Raw genomic sequence first — 18823 nt, forward strand, 5'->3', positions numbered from 1 at the left:
CAAAAGGTTGCTGCATAAGATAAAGATGCATGGCATTAAGGGTAGAATAGTAGCATGGATAGAGGATTAATTAATTAATAGAAAGCAAAGGGATTAATCGGTGTTTCTCTGGTTGGCAATCAGTAGCTAGTGGTGTCCCTCGGGGATCAGTGTTGGGCCCACAATTGTTCACAATTTACATAGATGATTTGGAGTTGGGGACCAAGGGCAATGTGTCCAAGTTTGCAGACGACACTAAGATAAGTGGTAAAGCAAAAAGTGCAGAGGATACTGGAAGTCTGCAGAGGGATTTGGATAGGCTAAGTGAATGGGCTAGGGTCTGGCAGATGGAATACAATGTTGACAAATGTGAGGTTATCCATTTTGGTAGGAATAACAGCAAATGGGATAATTATTTAAATGATAAAATATTGAAACATGCTGCTGTGCAGAGAGACCCGAGTGTGCTCGTGCATGAGTCACAAAAAGTTGGTTTGCAGGTACAACAGGTGATTAAGAAGGCAAATGGAGTTTTGTCCTTCATTGCTAGTGGGATGGAGTTTAAGACTAGGGAGGTTATGCTGCAACTGTATAAGGTGTTAGTGAGGCCACACCTGGAGTATTGTGTTCAGTTTTGGTCTCCTTACCTGAAAAATGATGTACTGACGCCGGAGGGTGTGCGGAGGAGATTCACTAGGTTAAATGTGGAGCTTGTTCACAGAACAGCTACTGCATGTCCTTGATAAGTATGTACCTGTCAGGCAGGGAGGAAATGGTCGAGTGAGGGAACCGTGATTTACTAAAGCAGTTGAAACACTTGTCAAGAGGAAGAAGGAGGCTTATGTAAAGATGAGACGTGAAGGTTCAGTCAGGGCTCTCGAGAGTTACAAGTTAGCTAGGAAGGACCTAAAGAGAGAGCTAAGAAGAGCCACGAGGGGACATGAGAAGTCTTTGGCAGGTAGGATCAAGGATAACCCTAAAGCTTTCTATAGATATGTCAGGATTAAAAGAATGACGAGGGTAAGAGTAGGGCCAGTCAAGGACAGTAGTGGGAAGTTGTGCTTGGAGTCCGAGGAGATAGGAGAGGTGCTAAATGAATATTTTTCGTCAGTATTCACACAGGAAAAAGTCAATGTTGTCGAGGAGAATACTGAGATACAGGCTGCTAGACTAGAAGGACTTGAGGTTCATAAGGAGGAGGTGTTACCAATTCTGGAAAGTGTCAAAATAGATAAGTCCCCTGGGCCGGATGGGATTTATCCTAGGATTCTCTGGGAGGCTAGGGCGGAGATTGCTGAGCCTTTGGCTTTGATCTTTAAGTCATGTTTGTCTACAGGAATAGTGCCAGAAGACAGGAGGATAGCAAATGTTGTCCCCTTGTTCAAGAAGGGGAGTAGAGACAACCCTGGTAACTATAGACCAGTGAGCCTTCCTTCTGTTGTGGGGAAAGTCTTGGAAAGGTTTATAAGAGATAGGATGTATAATCATCTGGAAAGGAATAATTTGATTAGAGATAGTCAACACGGTTTTGTGAAGGCTAGGTCGTGCCTCACAAACCTTATTGAGTTCTTTTGAGAAGGTGACCAAACAGGTGGATGAGGGTAAAGCAGTTGATGTGGTGTATATGGATTTCAGTAAAGCGTTTGATAAGGTTCCCCACGGTAGGCTATTGCTGAAAATACAGAGGCATGGGATTCGGGGTGATTCAGCAGTTTGGATCAGAAATTGGCTAGCTGAAAGAAGACAAAGGGTGGTGGTTGATGGGAAATGTTGAGCCTGGAGTCCAGTTACTAGTGGTGTACCACAAGGATCTGTTTTGGGGCCACAGCTGTTTGTCATTTTTATAAATGACCTGGAGGAGGGCGTAGAAGGATGGGTGAGTAAATTTGCAGATTACACTAAAGTCGGTGGAGTTGTGGACCGTGCGGAAGGATGTTACAAGGTATAGAGGGACATAGATAAGCTGCAGAGCTGGGCTGAGAGGTGGCAAATGGATTTTAATGCAGAAAAGTGTGAGGTGATTCATTTTGGAAGGAATAACAGGAAGACAGAGTACTGGGCTAATGGTAAGATTCTTGGTAGTGTGGATGAGCAGAGACATCTGGGTGTCCATGTACATAGATCCCTGAAAGTTGCCCCAGGTTGGGAGGGTTGTTAAGAAGGCGTACGGTGTGTTAGCTTTTATTGGTAGAGGGATTGAGTTTCGGAGCCATGAGGTTATGTTGCAGCTGTACAAAACTCTGGTGCCGCCACATTTGGAGTATTGCGTGCAATTCTGGTCGCCGCATTATAGGAAGGGTGTGGAAGCATGGGAAAGGGTGTAGAGGAGATTTACCAGAATGTTGCCTGGTATGGAGGGAAGATCTTATGAGGGAAGACTGAGGGACTTGAGGCTGTTTTCATTAGAGAGAAGAAGGTTAAGAGGTGACTTAATTGAGGCATACAAGATGATCAGAGGATTAGATAGGGTGGACAGTGAGAGCCTTTTTCCTCGGATGGTGATGTCTAGCACGAGGGGACATAGCTTTAAATTGAGGGGAGATAGATGTAGGACAGATGTCAGAGGTAGGTTCTTTACTCCGAGAGTAGTAAGGGCGTGGAATGCCCTGCCTGCAACTGTAGTGGACTCGTCAACACTAGGGGCATTCAAATGGTCATTGGATAGACATATGGACGATAAGGGAATAGTGTAGATGGGCTTTAGAGCGGTTTCATAGGTCGGCGCAACATCGAGGGCCGAAGGGCCTGTATTTCTCTGTAATGTTCTATGTTCCATAACCTCCTGTCTTAAAGACACTCTGTGAGTTGGCCTCCACAGCCTTCTGCGGCAAAGAGTTCCACAGATTCACCACCCTCTGGCTGAAGAAATTTCTCCTCGTCTCTGTTTTAAAGTATCGGCCCTTCAGTCTGGAGATTGTGCCCTTGGATTCTAGTTCTCCTACTAGTGGAAACATCCTCTCCATGTTCACTCTATCTAGGCCTCGCAGTGTTCTGTAAGATTCAATGAGATCCCCTCTAATCCTTCAAAACTCCATCAAGTACAGGCCCAAAGTCCTCAACCGCTCCTCGTATGACAAGGCCTTCATTCCGGGGATCACTCCTCTGGACCTTCTCCAAGGCCAGCACATGCTTCCTTAGATACGGGGCCCAAAGCTGTTAGATAAAGTTAGACACAAGTTAAACTGGTCTGGTGTAGCACATAGGTTAGAGGTAGGGGTCAGCACATTATAATGTATATAGTCACTATTAAATGCCATTTCACCAACATTCCCACCTGCCTAAATCCTCTGAAGGGTGCGAGGGATGGGCTGGGTGTAGAGGGTGTGCAACATGGGGGGTGTGGGTGTTGGAGGATGGCACAGAGCAGGGCCCCCAGGACAATTTAATGTTCCACCTGGGGTCATCCTCCGAGATGGCAGGGAACGGAACATGAAGATATCTTATAGGAGAGCATTCTCAGTGAGTGACCCATCACCGCTCACTATCTCCATAATCCCCTGCCAAAGGATATATGGGCCCGTGAGACGGAATGGCAAACACACATTCAGGGATCACCCGGGCAGACAATGGAATGACCCTGAAGGCAGGAGTCTGATGCAAAATACTCATTTAGTACCTTGCCCATTTCCTCTGGCTCCACAAATAGATTCCCTCCCCTGTCTTGAGTGGGCGAACCCTCTCCCTGGCAACCCGCTTGCTCTTTGTATAGGTATAAAAAGCCTTGGAATTTTCCTTATTTCCTGCTGGCCAATGACATTCCATGACCCCTTTTAGCCCTCATGACTCCTTGCTCAAGTTTCTTTCTACTTTCCTTGTATTTCCCACTTGCTTTGTGTGTTCCCAGCCTTGACAAATGCTTCCTTTTTATTTTTGACTCAGCTCACAATCTCTTGCTATCCAAGGTTCCCGAAACTTGCCATACTTACCCTTCATCCTCACAGGAACATGCCGTCCTGCGTTCCTATCAACTGACACTTGAAAGCCTCCCATGTGCTCGATGTTGATTTGCCCTCCAACATCTGCCCCCAATCTACATTCTTCAGTTCCTGCTTAATATTGTTGTAATTAGTCTTTCCCCCCCCCCCCCCCCCCAATTTAGCATCTTCACCTGAGGACTGCACTTAGCTTTATCCATCAGTACCTCAAAGCTTACTGAATCGAGGTCACTGTTCCCGAACTGCTCCCCCACTGAAACGTCGACCACCTGGCCGAGTTCATTCCCCAATACCAGAGCCTGTAAGGCCCCTTCCCTAGTTGGACTATCTACATACTGTTTCAAGAAGCCCTCCTGAATGCTCCTTACAAACTCTGCCCCATCAAGCCTCTAGCACTAATTGAATCCCATCAGTATAGGCAAAGTTAAAGTCTCCCATCACAATCCCATGTGCTAACTGCGAGACGAGGCCTCATAAGTGTGATGGAATACCGGGGGGGGGCGCCTGATAGCTACCATCCCCACTCCATGGGACGAGTCTGGGTTGGCACTCAGCGACCCCTCCTCCCGATCGGTGGAGTACCTTGGGGTTCACCATGGGACGGATGGACAGCGGGTTCAAGCCCCGGCTTCCCCTGCATCACCTGGCTCTGCCGCCCTGGCGGTTTCCCATGTTCTGCATCATTATGTTGACGCCCTCAACGATGCGCCTCAGTGACTGGGCCATGCTCTGCAGCGCCTCGGAAATGCCCACCTGCGACTGGGACTAGCTCCGTAGCGCTTCGGCTATTCCCATCTGAGAGTGGACATGTCCCGCAGAACCTCACCAAGGTCAGCCTGGTACTGGGTGATGTCGACCAGCGAGGCAGACATTCTGTTGAGACCCTCAGCCATGGCTGTCACCAACTGCGTGACGCCTTGGACACCTTCACTAATGATGTCGTGCAACAGGCTGTCCACTATGGTCACCATCCTAGCAGTGTTGGCCTCGGTGCCACGCATTTTCGGCGCCATCTCCTGCGCCTGAAGTATCTAGGACTCCTCCAAGCGGCTATGGATCTGCTGGAGTGACGCTGACATCTCCCTCTGAATGTCCCAGCCACTGCCTATCATCTCCATCTCTGGGTAACCCTGTTCCACAGGCTTAGCATCGGGTTGGGACCCAACTGGGTCCTGGGACCTAGCAGCCCTCCGACTGTTGTCTTGCCTGTGGGTTCCTGCCTCCGCCTGATGTACATCAGCAACGGTGTGGTGCTCACCAGATTGTGCCCCTGAAGCCTGACCACTAACAGTTGCCACCGAGGTGTGTGTATCGGCGCTGGTGGAGGGTGGGGTTGCATCTACCTGAATAGTCCTGTTAGAATTTTATAGGTTTCTATTCTTCTCAACTCCAGCAAATACAATTGTCACTGATTCAATCTCTCCTCATGCGTCAGTCCAGCCATCCCAGGAATCAGTCTGGTAAACCTTCGCTGCACTCCTCCAGAGCAAGAACATCCTTCCTCCGATAACGAGACCAAAACTGTACACAATATTCCAGGTATGGCCTCATCAAGGCCCTGTATAATTACAGGAAAATATCCCTGCTCCTTCTTTCATTCACCTTCTTTACCGCTTGCTGTACCTGCTGCTTACCTTCAGTGACGGTGTACGAGGACACCCAGGTCTCGTTGCACGTTCTCCATTCAGATAATAGTCTTGTTTTTGCTACCAAAGTGGATAACCTCGCATTTCTCAAAATTATATCGCATCTGCTATTCATTTGCCCACTCACTCAACTTGTCAAATCACACTGAAGGACCTCTGCATCCTCCTCACAGTTTACCCTCCCACACAACTTGGTGTCATCTGCAAATTTGTAGATATTACATTTTGTTCCCTCATCTAAATCATTAATATATATTGTGAATCGCTGGGGTCCTAGTACCGATCCCTGGGGTCCTAGCACCAATCCCTGCGGTACCCCACTAATTTGAAAAAGACCCGTTAATCCATATTCTTTGTTTCCTGTCTGCAAACCGTTTTCTATCCATCTCAATACACTACCACTAATTCCATGTGCTTTAATTTTACACACTAATCTCTTATGCGGGATTTTGTCAAAAGCCTCCTGAAAGTCAATTTTTTCTCCTATCCATCTCTTGTTCGTACATTTATGATGGTCGTACTTTGTGGTCTACTTGCCTTAATCATACATAGCGCCAATGCTGGTTGTTGGGTGACTGATTTAAGTCTTCATGGGTGGGGTCAACATGTGGGAGGGGCATTTGGTTCCCATTCTCATTCTGACATATCTTGTCCCTTTATTGATGAGTATGTCTCCTGAGTGTAAGGAAGGAAATATTTTGGGGATAGCCCTACAGGTCCTCATGTGTTGAGGAATGTCCCCTTAGAACTAATGTTTGTAATTTTATTGTTTTGGGGTTTAAAGAATTGTTAATGGGATCCTGCAATGGTACAAGCCAGTCTCTAATCTGAGAAAAATACTTTACATTGTGTCTGTGGTGCCTCTGGTACGACTGGAGATGGGGGAGGTATGTTTTGGTGCATGCCCAAGAGGAGCGCAAAAATCTTATCCGATATTTTCTCTGGCTAATTGAGCAATGGTGGTAGCTATTTTTTAAAAAAATTGCCCTGGAATATGCAGGGAGTACATAATCCGATTAGGAGAAAAAAGATCTTGGGTGGGAATCTCCGCCAGTGGGATTGTCCATTCCAACGGCAGCACACCCACGCCCGTGGGTTACCGGCGGCAGGTAGCAGGAACGGAGAATCCCGCTGACGGTGAGAGCACGCCACCGAGGAACACGAGGCTGGCGGACCAGAGAATCCCGTCCCTTGTCTTTTCTTTAAAAGAGAGTGTTGACATAGGTTTCTTGCGGGAAACTATTTATATGACAAAGAGTACTTAAAGTTGTAGAGGAACTATGTGGCTGGTATTCTTTGCCTTGTTCTCAAGCAGCAGCCAGGGTGTTGCAGTGTTAGACAATAAAAATGTGCCTTTCAAAGTGGAGAACTTTGTGGAGGACAAGGAGGGGTAGAAAGAGGGGTAGCTATATGATTGTCAGGGGACTTTTCTATGGGGAATTTGTCTCAATAATGAATGTGTATGGTCCACCATATTATTTTCATGATTTTGTTACCAAACTCTTCATGGACTTTGCTGATTTGGCATCGGCTAATTCCTTTATAGATGGAAATTTCACTTGTAACCTTAACTCTTTGGTGGACAATTTCCTAGTAATCAGACCCCTGCCCCCACACAATCACCCAACAGGCAAGGGCACTAGCATTAGCTTGTGAGGAGGTGGGGTATTTGGATGTGCAGAGAACACTTGCACCCTAAGGATGAAGAGTTCACTTTTTTTCTGCTCTCCACCACAGCTCCCCACCAATGTCATACCAGAATTGACTTACTTAATGCCGCAAACAATTCCTCATTTGGTGTCTCCCTGTTCTCTATTCCGATCTCCGACCATGCTCCTGTTTTTCTTGGAGATTTGACGCGTCTTTGCTCAGGGTTAATTCCTTTACCTCTTACTTCAAGACTGAATTTGATCTCTTCTACTCAGTCAATTCCCTGTCTGATGTAATCCCCCCTATCCTGTGGGAAGCCTGTAAGGCATATGTTAGGAGGTTAATTATTTCATATACAGCCAACAAAAGGTGTCAAATGCTGGAGCGCCGCCTCAAAGTAAAATTGACTGAAACAGAGGGAGAGTACGGAGGAGTCTTAACAGTTTGAGCCCTAACGGTTCGTTGCTGCAAGACACTAATGCAATTCGTACGGCGCTAGACTCCATGCTGATTCAGTGAGCTGAGAGGAGTTTAAAGTTTGTGAAGTTATATGGTGCCTGACCTTTCTTGCGAGCAAGAAGGCTGACTTTAGGGCTATTTCCTCTATGCTAGATTCCAAGGGTAATTAATAAAATGATTAAACCAGTGGATATCAACAAAGCATTTAAGGGTTTTTATACCGATTTATACAAAACAGACCAGTCTGGGGGTACATTGACACTCATGGAACACTACTTCTCTTCCCATAAACTGCTGACAATCTCCAAGGGCCAAAGGTTGATCCGGGTTTGCTGCCGCAGATGCTCCGAGAAGCAAATATTTATTTAATTATCGACAAATCCGCGCCTGAAGGTAGATTTGAAATTGTTGGCCATAGTGTTAGCACGGCACCTGGAAGGATTTCTCCCTTTGATCATCCAGGGAGATCAGACTGGGTTCATAAAAGGCCAGAATTCGTTAGTCTCAGGAGATTATTAAATGTTATTCAGGTCTTTCAAAAACAGACGTTAGATGGGTTAGTGATCTCCTTAGATGCAGAGAAAGCTTTTGACTGGGTGGAATGGAATTTATTTTGTACGCTGCAGAAGATTGGGTTGGGAGGGAAGTATGTTAAGTGGATGCAAGTACTTTATAGAAGCCCTCAGGCAGCAGTCCTTACGAGCATTTATAGGTTTGAGAATCTTTGTCTCCAGTGAGGGAGTGGGCAGGGTTGCCCGTTATCCCCATTACTCTGGGCAATAACTATAGGGCCCCGGCGGAGGCAATTAGACAGGATCCTTCGGTTTTTGGGCTACACAGTGGAGGGAAGCAACATCAGATTATGCTGTTCAGGGGTAACATGTTGCTATTTGTATCTAAACTGGACGTTTTTGTTCTTGCTATTATTGATGTGGGTACATTTAGCCTTTTCCCAGATTACAAAATCAATGTTACAAAGTCTGAGGCTATGCCAGTGGGTGGGCTTAGAGGGAGACCTCCCCCTTAGCTAATTTTCCATTTAGCTGGTCCCCTTCAGGGTTTACCTACCTGGGTATTGCGGTTTCCCCACCTTTTAGACGTTTGTATGGGACAGGTTTTCCCCTGTTGTTTATGTCTATTAAGGGGGACTTGCACCGTTAGTCCTCCTTGTCGTAATGCTGGTTGGGCAGAATAGCGTTGATTAAGATGAATGTGTTGCCGATGTTATTGTATCTTTTACAGATGTTGCCAATCTTTGTTGTCTGTTAGGGTCCTAAAGGAAATCAGTGGGAAGTTCAGTTCATTTATACAGAACAAAAAGAAGCCTCACTTGAAATTGGCTAAACTGCAGTTCCCTGTCTCCAAAGTGGGGATTAGGGGTGTCAGTTATTAAAATGTATCAATTAGCTTCTCATTTCAGATTCATGAGGGAATGGGTCAGAGAAGACCCCTCCTCCATTTGGCTGGACACTGAAACAGGCCAGTCTGTATACTTACCGGCCCTGTTGTTTTACAGGGATTTCCAGGCTGAGTCTGTCAAGTGGAAAAATCCTAGAATCCTCAGAACCTGGAGGATGGTCAGTCAGCTGGAAGGGAGATGAAAGTAAACTTCCACTCTCTCTCTCTCTCTCTCTCTCTCTCTCTCTCTCTCCCATTCAGGGAAACCTGGATTTCCCACCAGGTCTTCTGGACCAGGGATTCGATATCTGGCGAGATGGAGGTGTTTATAGGCTCGCGACATGTTTAGTGGTGCTTCCTTGGCAGCTATGCCAACAATTTGATATGCCAAGATACTTTTTAAAATATCTTGAACTTTAGAGACTTTATCCTTAATAAGACAACTATACATCTTTATGCTTCTGTCTCCCCGCTGGTAAAACCCCTGATCTCTGCGGAACCTAAGCAATTAATCAGCAGGTTTTATGACACTTTATGTTTTAAATCCTGAGTGAGTATATTTGAAACGCTGCAGTCTTGGAAAAAAGACTTTGCAGTCAGTATTGATGTGGAGACCTTGGGCAATATAGGGGAGAATGCCAGTAAAATTTCATTCTGTAATAGAACGAAGGAGACTTGGTTCAAAATAGTACACCATCTACATATCACACCAAGCTTGAGACACAAGTTTGACCCTTCTATATCTTCGTTGTGACAAAAGTACAAGATAGTCAGGGGTGACTACATACATTGTGTGTGGCCCTGTGTCAAAATCTAATCCTACTGGTCTGCTGTTCTTAAAGAACTTGAGAAGATATTTGGCATGGCCTTAGAATTTGATCCTTTATTCCTAATTCTGGGGCTCCCAAATAGAAGAATTATTGACGCTAATGAAAAAAGGCTGCATAATATCCTAACCATTGCAGCATGGAAAAGCATCCGTTGCTCCTGGATTAACGATATATATCCTTCAATTCAAAATTGGCATACGATTATCATGGATTGTATCCCTATGAAGTTCCTAACTTGCATACTCATCCCCCCCCCCCCCCCATCAGCTTATCCATTCTTTTTTTTAATTGTATAATAGGAGGCACCAAGTTTAATGATTAAGTTGAACTAACTGTTGGCGTTCCCTGTCTTTTTCTGTATTCATGTACGCAGAAGCATTTATACTGCACTGGCACAGTTTTGAGGGTTTGTTGCGTTATTTAGAAAAACTGATAAAAATATATGTAAAAGAAAAGAATATCCAAAATAGGAGCCGAAGTAGGCTATTCTGCCACTCAAGCTTGCCCACCAATTCAGTAAGATCATGACTAATTTGATAGTTGCTTCAACTCCACTTTCCTGTCTGCTTCCTACTCCTTTGTAGTTCAAAAATCTGTCTAACTCAGTCTTAGATCTATTCAATTACCCTGTTCTGCTGCTCTCTTGGGTCGAGAATTCCAAAGATTAACAATGTTCTGAGAGAAGAAATTCTTCCTCATTTCTGTTTGAAATGGAAGATCATTTCATTTGCCCCAATTGTAGATTCTCCCACGAGGGCAAACATTATCTCAGCATTTACCGCATCAAGCCCTCTCAGAATCTGAGAAGTTTCAGTAGGATCATCTCATTCATCTAAACTTTAATGAATAGAGACCCAACCTGCTCAATCTTTGGACAAGGGACAATCCCTGGGAATCAACTTAGTGAACCTCCCCTGAACTGCCTCCCAATACAAGTACATCCCTTCTTAAATAACTGTATGCAGTATTTTCAGTGTGGTCAATTCATGTACAATTGTAGCAGAGTATTTACAGCATTTTCTGTTTGGATTTCAGATAATTATTATTATATTAGATTTCCAGCATTTGCAAATGTTTTTGAAAAAATGAAATGAAAATCGCTGATTGTCACAAGTAGGCTTCAAATGAAGTTACTGTGAAAAGCCCCTAGTCGCCACATTCCAGCGCCTGTTCGGGGAGGCTGTTACGGGAATCAAACCGTGCTGCTGGCTTGCTTTGGTCTGCTTTCAAAGCCAGCGATTTAGCCCTGTGCTAAACAGCCCCTCCAGTGATTTGTGACAGATGCACAGGTTCTGCTGACTCAACAGATTTCAAATCAAATGCATTGTATTGTATGTGTTCATTTTAAATGTGTGCATTCTTGCCTTAGGTATGGGTGAATGCTGCTGCACAGATTTTTAACTCCATTGGAATCGGTTTTGGCACCATGATGTCTATGGCCAGTTACAACAGATTAAAGAACAATGTTCTGAAGTAAGAGTTTAATTTCTGTTTTATTTTTATAGATGGAGGGTGGCATAGTGTGTTGAGAGCTCCACCAGACTTTATTACACAACAAGGTGGAGAGGTGCCAACCTCTAATCTTCATGTTTATGTGGTGTTCACACAGGGACAATTGGGGATGAACCACAAAAGCTGGCCTTGCCAGCAACACTGTCATTCCATGAATGAAAGAATAAAAAACAATGCCGACTGGGATTTAAGAAACTGGTTGAGCTCGACAGAACAAGCAAGTGTTTAAAAAAAAATTCAGATTTTTGATGGAAAGAATTTTCAAAACAAAATGAATTGACACTACCCCTTGTGTCAAGAAGTGCTTCCTGATCTCGCCCCTAAATGGCCCAGCTCCAATTTTACGATTATGCCCCAGTGCTCTGGATTCCTGCACCAGAGTAAATGGCTTCTATCTATTTTATCAAATCCTGTAATCATAAACACTTCCATTATATCACCCTTAATCTCCTCTCCACAGGGGGATATGAGCTTGGCCTACCTATTCTGTCCACAGTTTAACCCATTAAGCACTGGTGCTATTCAAGTGACTGTGCTGGAACCCCTCCAAGGTCAGTATATCCTTAAGGCGCAGCTCCCATAGTAAAAGCAGTACTCCAGAAGACAGCACGATGGTACAGTGGTTAGCATTGCTGCCTCATGGCGCCGAGGTCCCAGGGTCGATCCCGGTCTGGGTCACTGTCCATGTGGCGTTTGCACATTCTCCCCATGTTTGCATGGGTTTCGCCCCCACAACCAAAGATGTGCAGGGTTAGTTGGGTTGGCCACGCTAAATTGCCCCTAAATTGGAGAAAATTAATTGGGTACTCTAAATTTTTTTTTTTTTAAAGCAGTACTCCAGATAGTCTAACCAAAGCTTTATACAGCTGAATTCGAGCCCCCCCGGAAATCTCTTACTCTTGGGATTCTGCTTCCCAGTAACATGTCTTTGAATACATCTTGCAGCCACGCCTGCCCCAGCATTACAACAGTGACAACATTTCAAATGTATTTCATTGATTGTAAGATGCTTTTGGGATGTCCTAAAGTTCTGAAGGTTTCTAGTTAATTTAAGTTATTTTGATTCACTGTTTGAAATTGCTTTATATGTTTAGTTTGCAGCCTGCAGTGGTCCAGGAATTGGGGATGAATCTATGACTAGTGCTACACTGCCAATCCATGATCAGTAAATGGGATTAATGGTGCAAGAACAAAGATCTCTTGCTTTCTAAGAGCAAAATATTTCATCATAACTCCAGATCCTTTGGCTCTGATTAAAACCAACCTTTTCTTTGAAACAGACAGGATACATTTCTACCTTGGCTTTAGGAGAGGGGGGGGGGTAAAGGGAGCATTTTGAATCAAAATGCATCTTTTCCCTGACACTGACAATGGAGTGTTAATTTATACTGCACTTTTTCTCCCTGATGTAGTGTCCTAATGGGAGGCCCAAAACACTTGCCTCATTTGTAACTGTTTATAGGTAACCTCTGACTTAAATTGCCATGCATGTATAAAGGAATGTAACACGCCTACTTTGGAGCTGAATATCTTTTTGATTGATGTTTTGTTTCTCTCTATGCCTTGCAATTTTTTTTTTACACACCTTTGTTTTTTCCCCTCTTCCTAGGGATACTCTTATTGTTGCAGTGACAAATTCAGCAACAAGTATTTTTGCAGGATTTGTGGTTTTCTCTGCCATTGGGTACATGGGCCACCAGCAGAACTTGCCTGTTGAGGACATTGCCACTGATGGTAGGTTTCCTTTTAATGTATCTAGGGGTATTATGGTACTCACTTTGGACACCGTGAAACCCCTGAGTAAGACATTGAAATTGCAATTGTTCCCATTTCATACTATCCAATTATACATGATTTATGGTAACATCTGCTTTATAGAGCAGTAGTTAATAGTGATTTATACTAATTCTTGAAAAATTCTTGAATGAATAAATAAGCCTTTGATTTTGTTGAAATATTTCATAACTTCTGGACTTAGTTTTGAGGTTGGCAGTGTGGTTACCATCTGTATGTTCAACCTGGGGAATGGAATTGACTATTTCTGCCTGAACAACTCGCTCTGAGGAAGACATGGAGTTGCTATCCTTCTTTACCCAATGGACTCTAGGGCAAGCATCAGAGTTGCTGTCCTTCGACCAAGCCACTTTGAGACTAGAATGGGGACTTAGCAGAATAATTAGTAGTCACGTATTGAAGGCTAATTAATGTCTGTTGGTCAAATTTCTAACTAATTATTTTCATATCTTATTCCCTTACTCAGGCCCAGGACTGGTATTTGTTGTTTATCCAGAAGCATTTGTCACCATGTCCATTGCACCAATGTGGGCCTCACTGTTCTTTTTCATGCTTCTCTGCTTGGGTGTGGATAGCCAGGTAAGACAGCAAATGTGATCAGAAAGTTGACAGAATGGCTCACAACTGTCCAGCCCAGTGTAAGGGAGGATAGGAAGCATAACAACGTTCAGAGTGAAATTGGATGTCTGCAATTCATGTTATTGTCTGCAGCTTGAATTACAGAAGCAAGCCCATAATGACCCAGATTTTGCAATCAGTGTCAAAGTAAGATGCTTGCCGCTGTTCTAAAGGATGTTGCCCACAAAGCTCAGGCAATCTTTTCCAATTGTAGTTTAAACCTGGCAGCTAGTGAAGGGTAAGTTAGCAAACAGGCAGCCAAGAGCACTGAAATATTTGCACAGCAAGGGCGCAATTTAACACAAAAATAGAGTCTCGTTTTGGGTGCGATTGGCAGGGTGTTTCTGGGCACTGCCAAACGCAACAGACATTTTTTTTTTTTTTGCCTCGACAAGGAACGCCCCACCGAGGCTGCACTTACCTTACTTCTTAAGCTGACAAGCCACTGTGATCTCTTGACTCCCCCCCCCCCCCCCCCCCTTGGACTCCAGACACCCCCAACTTACCTCCTAAGGGGTCCTCGTGTCCCCCTCACCCACCCCTGGGCCCGATCCCTGGCACAGGCAGCCTGGTGCCCAGGTAGCAGTGTCAAGGTGCCCGTTTGCAGGGTACCACCTGGGTGCCAGGGTACCACCCTGCCCAGAGCCCAACCACCCAGGGGTCTTCAATGGCCTGGACAATATCAATGGATTGGTCACATGGGCAGAAAAGTGGCAATGGAAATTAATCCAGAGAAGAGGGCAGCAGGTTAGCACTTTTGCTTCACAGCTCCAGGGTCCCAGGTTCGATTCCCGGCTTGGGTCGCTGTCTGTGCAGAGTCTGCACATTCTCCCGTGTCTGTGTGGGTTTCCTCCCGGGAAGAAACACTGGGAGAATGTGCAAACTCCACATGGACAGTGACCCAGAGCCGGGATCGAACCTGCCACCGTGCTGCCCTGACAGCTGGAATATGAGTACAGTTCTGATCACCACATTCCAGGAAGGATGTGATTGCAATCTAAGAAGGGTACAGAGGAGATTCATAAGGATGTTATCAGGATTACAGAATTTTAGCTATAAAGAAAGATTGGGTAGGCTGAGATTGCTTTCTTTGAAATGGAGCAGGTTGAAGGGAGATTTAATTGAGTCATATAAAATTGAGTGGCCTGAATAGAGTGGATATGAAGGTGCTCTATTCTTTAGAAGATGGATCAAGGCTGGAAAGTGGGAGTAGGATAAATAAATATTTTCAACTGTCACGGACGTAATGGGTCAAATGGCCTCCTGTGCTGTAAATTTCCACAATTCTATGACTCAACAGATTTGTTAAATAAAGTGCAGGGTCCTCTTGCAGTAAATGGTTTTGCAGCATGTGTTTCTGATGGTAGCCAGGCTGATCCTGCATATGTGATTTAAAAAAAATTTTATCCTCCTTTTTCCTGCTTGTAGTTTGCCATGGTGGACGTAATGGTAACCAGTCTGATGGATGCCTGGGGAAAGAACTTGCTTCAATTCCTCAAACGCAAAGAGATGGTGGTTCTTGTCGTCTGTTTTGTTGCTTTTATGCTTGGGATTCCCAACATCACCCAGGTACCCACCATTCTTCCTGGACAACCTTTCAAGGAGACATGTACAGAAATTACATCTAGATTGGCTATTGCACATGATCTTTATCCAATATTCAAGCATAAACATATAATATTCTAGTTTAAGTAAATAGTGTGGTCCGTGATTGTAACCAGAGAGATCGATAACTTGTTAAACACTGGCATAGCCCATCAACTGTACCTTGGCCCCCTTTTATTTATTGGATGCTGTTGTCTCCTATCGCTACATGCTGGTTATATGAATTTCCGAAGATCAGCTAGTTCAGCCCTTTTGTGAGGGCCACGAAGAATCCAGCACGAGTTGAAGGATAGAAAGAAATAACATTTATTTACAATAACATATATGTACACAACAGCAGCAGCAACTTCCTTGCTGCTCACTCTCCTCTAGCCGGTTCCAAACTGGCCAGCTTTATTTATGCAGGGAATCTGCTAATGATTTCTGCCCCCCCCCTCTCATTGGGGAAGCACATATTCCCAAAGAATTGTGGGATTGCCATTAGTCCCCAGCCAGTGGTAAGCAGGCAGGTTACAACATCCCCCCCCCCCCCCCCCCCCCCCGCCCCCCAAAGTCCAAGGAATCCACCGAAGACCCTGGCGAAGGAGGGTGGCGGACTCGTTTTGCCGCAGGCCGGACACCATTTGTACGAGGCGCTGGATTGGGCGGCGTGTAATGAGACGGAGAACGGCGCTTCTGTGATGACCGGCGTAACGGTTGTACATCCACAGCCCGTGGGCCCGAGGATTCCCCCTCTGAGGCGTCCTGTGTCTCCATGTCGGAATCCGTTGCCTCCGTCATCTCGACGTCTCTATCTCCACGCGGTTCTGCAACGACCTACGCAGGCTTTGAGTGCGGCACCAGAGAAAGATTATGAGGAATACTTCCCTCTATGTCTGGTCTCTGTGGCTGTAGAAATGAGCTCTGGGATCGGGGAATCTTTGGACCGAAGGTGGTGTATATGCTTGCGCTGGAGACGACCCTGGTCTTGCACCTGGTAAGAGACGGGGCCCGTTTGGTGAAAGATTACGCCAGGGACCCACTGGGCACCATCAGCAAAATTTTGAACGAACACTGGGTCACCGGGCGCAAACTGCTGAATCGGCCGATGGTGAGAAAAACCATGTCCCTGCCGTTCTTGAGTGCGGCATACTTTTGCGCCAATGTCCAGGAAAACCATGCTGAGGCGGGTGCAAAGTCTCCAGCCCATTAGGAGTTCTGCGGGTGCTACCCCAGTCACCGCATGTGGGGTGGTCTTACATGAAAACAAAAAACGAGCCAGTCTCGTGTCCATCAACCCGGAAGACTGCTTCTTTAGGCCTCATTTGAATGTCTGCACTGTGCGCTCCGCCAACCCATTTGAAGCCGGGTGGTATGGGGCGGTGCGGATATGGCGTATGCCGTTCACCTTCATGAACCTCGCAAACTCCTCACTTGTGAACCGAGTGCCGTTGTCCATGACCAGCACCTCTGGGAGGCCATGCGTATTGAAAGACAAACGCAAATTCTCGATTGTTGCGCAGGACGTTGTGCCTACCATCTTATGCACCTCTAGCCATTTAGACTGGGCGTCGATTAATAGAAGGAACATGGATCCTTGGAAAGGGCCTGCGAAATCCGCATGCAAGCGCGCCCAAGGCCGCCCTGGCCATTCCCAGTGATGTAGGGGCGCGGCCGGCTGAAGCTTCTGATGCTCGTGGCAAATGGAGCAGTTTTGGGCCACCTTCTCAATGTCGGTGTCGAGGCCTGGCCACCAGACATAACTCTGGGCCAACATTTTCATTTTGGTCACACCCGGATGCCCATTGTGCAAGTCTCTTAGTATCAGCTCCTGGCCTTTTTCCGGGACAATCACACGCGTCCCCCACAAGAGGATGCCGTCTTCCACGCTAAATTCTGACAGCTTGGAGGAAAATGCCCGCAACTCGCCTGGGAGCTGTCTATGCTGCCCACCATACAGGACTATGTGCCGTACCTTTGACAGGACTGGCTCCGTCTGGGTCCACTCACAGATCTGTGATGCCGTGACAGGCAAGGTGTCTATAAAATTTAGGGTTGCAACCACCTCCCAGTCGTGGGGGTCGACATGGAGCCGGTCGATAAAGGCAATTGGCTCAGTGCGTCGGCATTTGCTATCTGGATTCCTGGTTTGTGCTCCAGAGAATACTCGTAGGCAGCAAGCAACAAAGCCCAGCGCTGGATCCGTGCGGAAGCAATGGGAGGTATTGGCTTATCTTCTCAGAAAAGTCCCAGCAGAGGCTGATGATCAGTCACGATAGTGAAGTGGCGGCCATACACGTACACGTGGAAGTGTTTCACCGCAAAGACCACCGCCAGGCCCTCCTTCTCGACCTGCGCGTATTTCTTTTCTGCTGCAGTCAACTGCGGGAGGCGAAAGCTATCGGCCGCTTGGCCCATTTCTCCATCTTGTGGGACAGGACGGCCCCAATACCATACGGGGATGCATCACATGTGATGAGCAAAGGCTTTCCAGGATCATAGTGGGTTAGTAGCCCAGACGACGACAATTGTTGTTTTACCCGCCGGAAAGCGGTTTCTTGCGGCTGACCCCAAACCCAGGTGTGATTCTTCTTTAGCAGAAGGTGCAACGGGGCCAGCGTAGTTGCCAGAAGGGGGAGGAACTTCCCGTAACAGTTTACGAGGCCGAGAAAAGAATGAAGGTGCGAAGTGTCACTCGGGGCGGGGGCCTGTTGAATTACACGCACCTTCTCTGCGACGGGGTGCAAACTTTCGTGGTCCATCCGATAACCCAGGTAGACTACTTCCTTCGCCTGAAAGATGCACTTTGTGCGACGTAAATGGACTCCGGCCTCCGAAAAGCGTCAAAGGACAGCCTGCAAATGTTTCTGCTCCAACGTCCCTGTAATCAGAACGTAGTCTAAGTAGACAGCGACACACCTCTCATAATGCCCTCCATGACGCATTGAAAAATGGCGCAGGCAGAGGATACCCCAAAGGGCAACAGTGTATATTCATACAGGCTCCAGTGTGTATTAATCATTACATATGGCCAGAAGGCAGGGTCCAGCTCCAACTGTAGGTAGGCGTGACACACACCTAATTTCGTAAACTGGAGTCCGCCTGCAAGCTTTGCGTAGAGATCCTCTATGCGAGGCATTGGATATTGGTCGAGCCGCGAAGCTGTATTCACTAAGTTTATAGTCGCCGCACAAGCGAACTGTGGCATCTGGCTTCATTACAGGTACAATTGGTGCTGCCCAGTCAGCGAAACGGACGGGCCTGATAATACCCAAAGTCTCCAAATGAGTGAGCTCCACTTCTACCTTCTTGAGCAAGGCGTAAGGCACCGGGCGCGCCTGGAAATAGCACGGCGTGGCTCCTGGTTCGATTTGGATACGGGCTACGGCCCCTTTTAGTTTCCCCAAACCGGGCTGGA

At 46.2% G+C, this 18823-nt stretch overlaps 1 protein-coding gene across 3 annotated transcripts in view; it reads left to right on the plus strand.

Annotated features, from left to right (window-relative positions):
- LOC140395490 (sodium- and chloride-dependent GABA transporter 1-like) overlaps nucleotides 1–18823 on the plus strand; it is a 159673-nt gene that overhangs the window by 115278 nt on the left and 25572 nt on the right. For all 3 annotated transcript variants that reach the window (XM_072483339.1, XM_072483423.1, XM_072483505.1), the window contains 4 exons: nucleotides 11267–11370; nucleotides 13019–13143; nucleotides 13670–13782; nucleotides 15250–15390. In XM_072483339.1, the coding sequence (XP_072339440.1) occupies nucleotides 11267–11370; nucleotides 13019–13143; nucleotides 13670–13782; nucleotides 15250–15390 (483 nt within the window). The remainder of the gene's footprint in view (nucleotides 1–11266; nucleotides 11371–13018; nucleotides 13144–13669; nucleotides 13783–15249; nucleotides 15391–18823) is intronic.

Source organism: Scyliorhinus torazame, chromosome 1 (assembly GCF_047496885.1).
Source record: "Scyliorhinus torazame isolate Kashiwa2021f chromosome 1, sScyTor2.1, whole genome shotgun sequence".
Classification (NCBI taxonomy): Eukaryota; Metazoa; Chordata; class Chondrichthyes; order Carcharhiniformes; family Scyliorhinidae; genus Scyliorhinus; species Scyliorhinus torazame.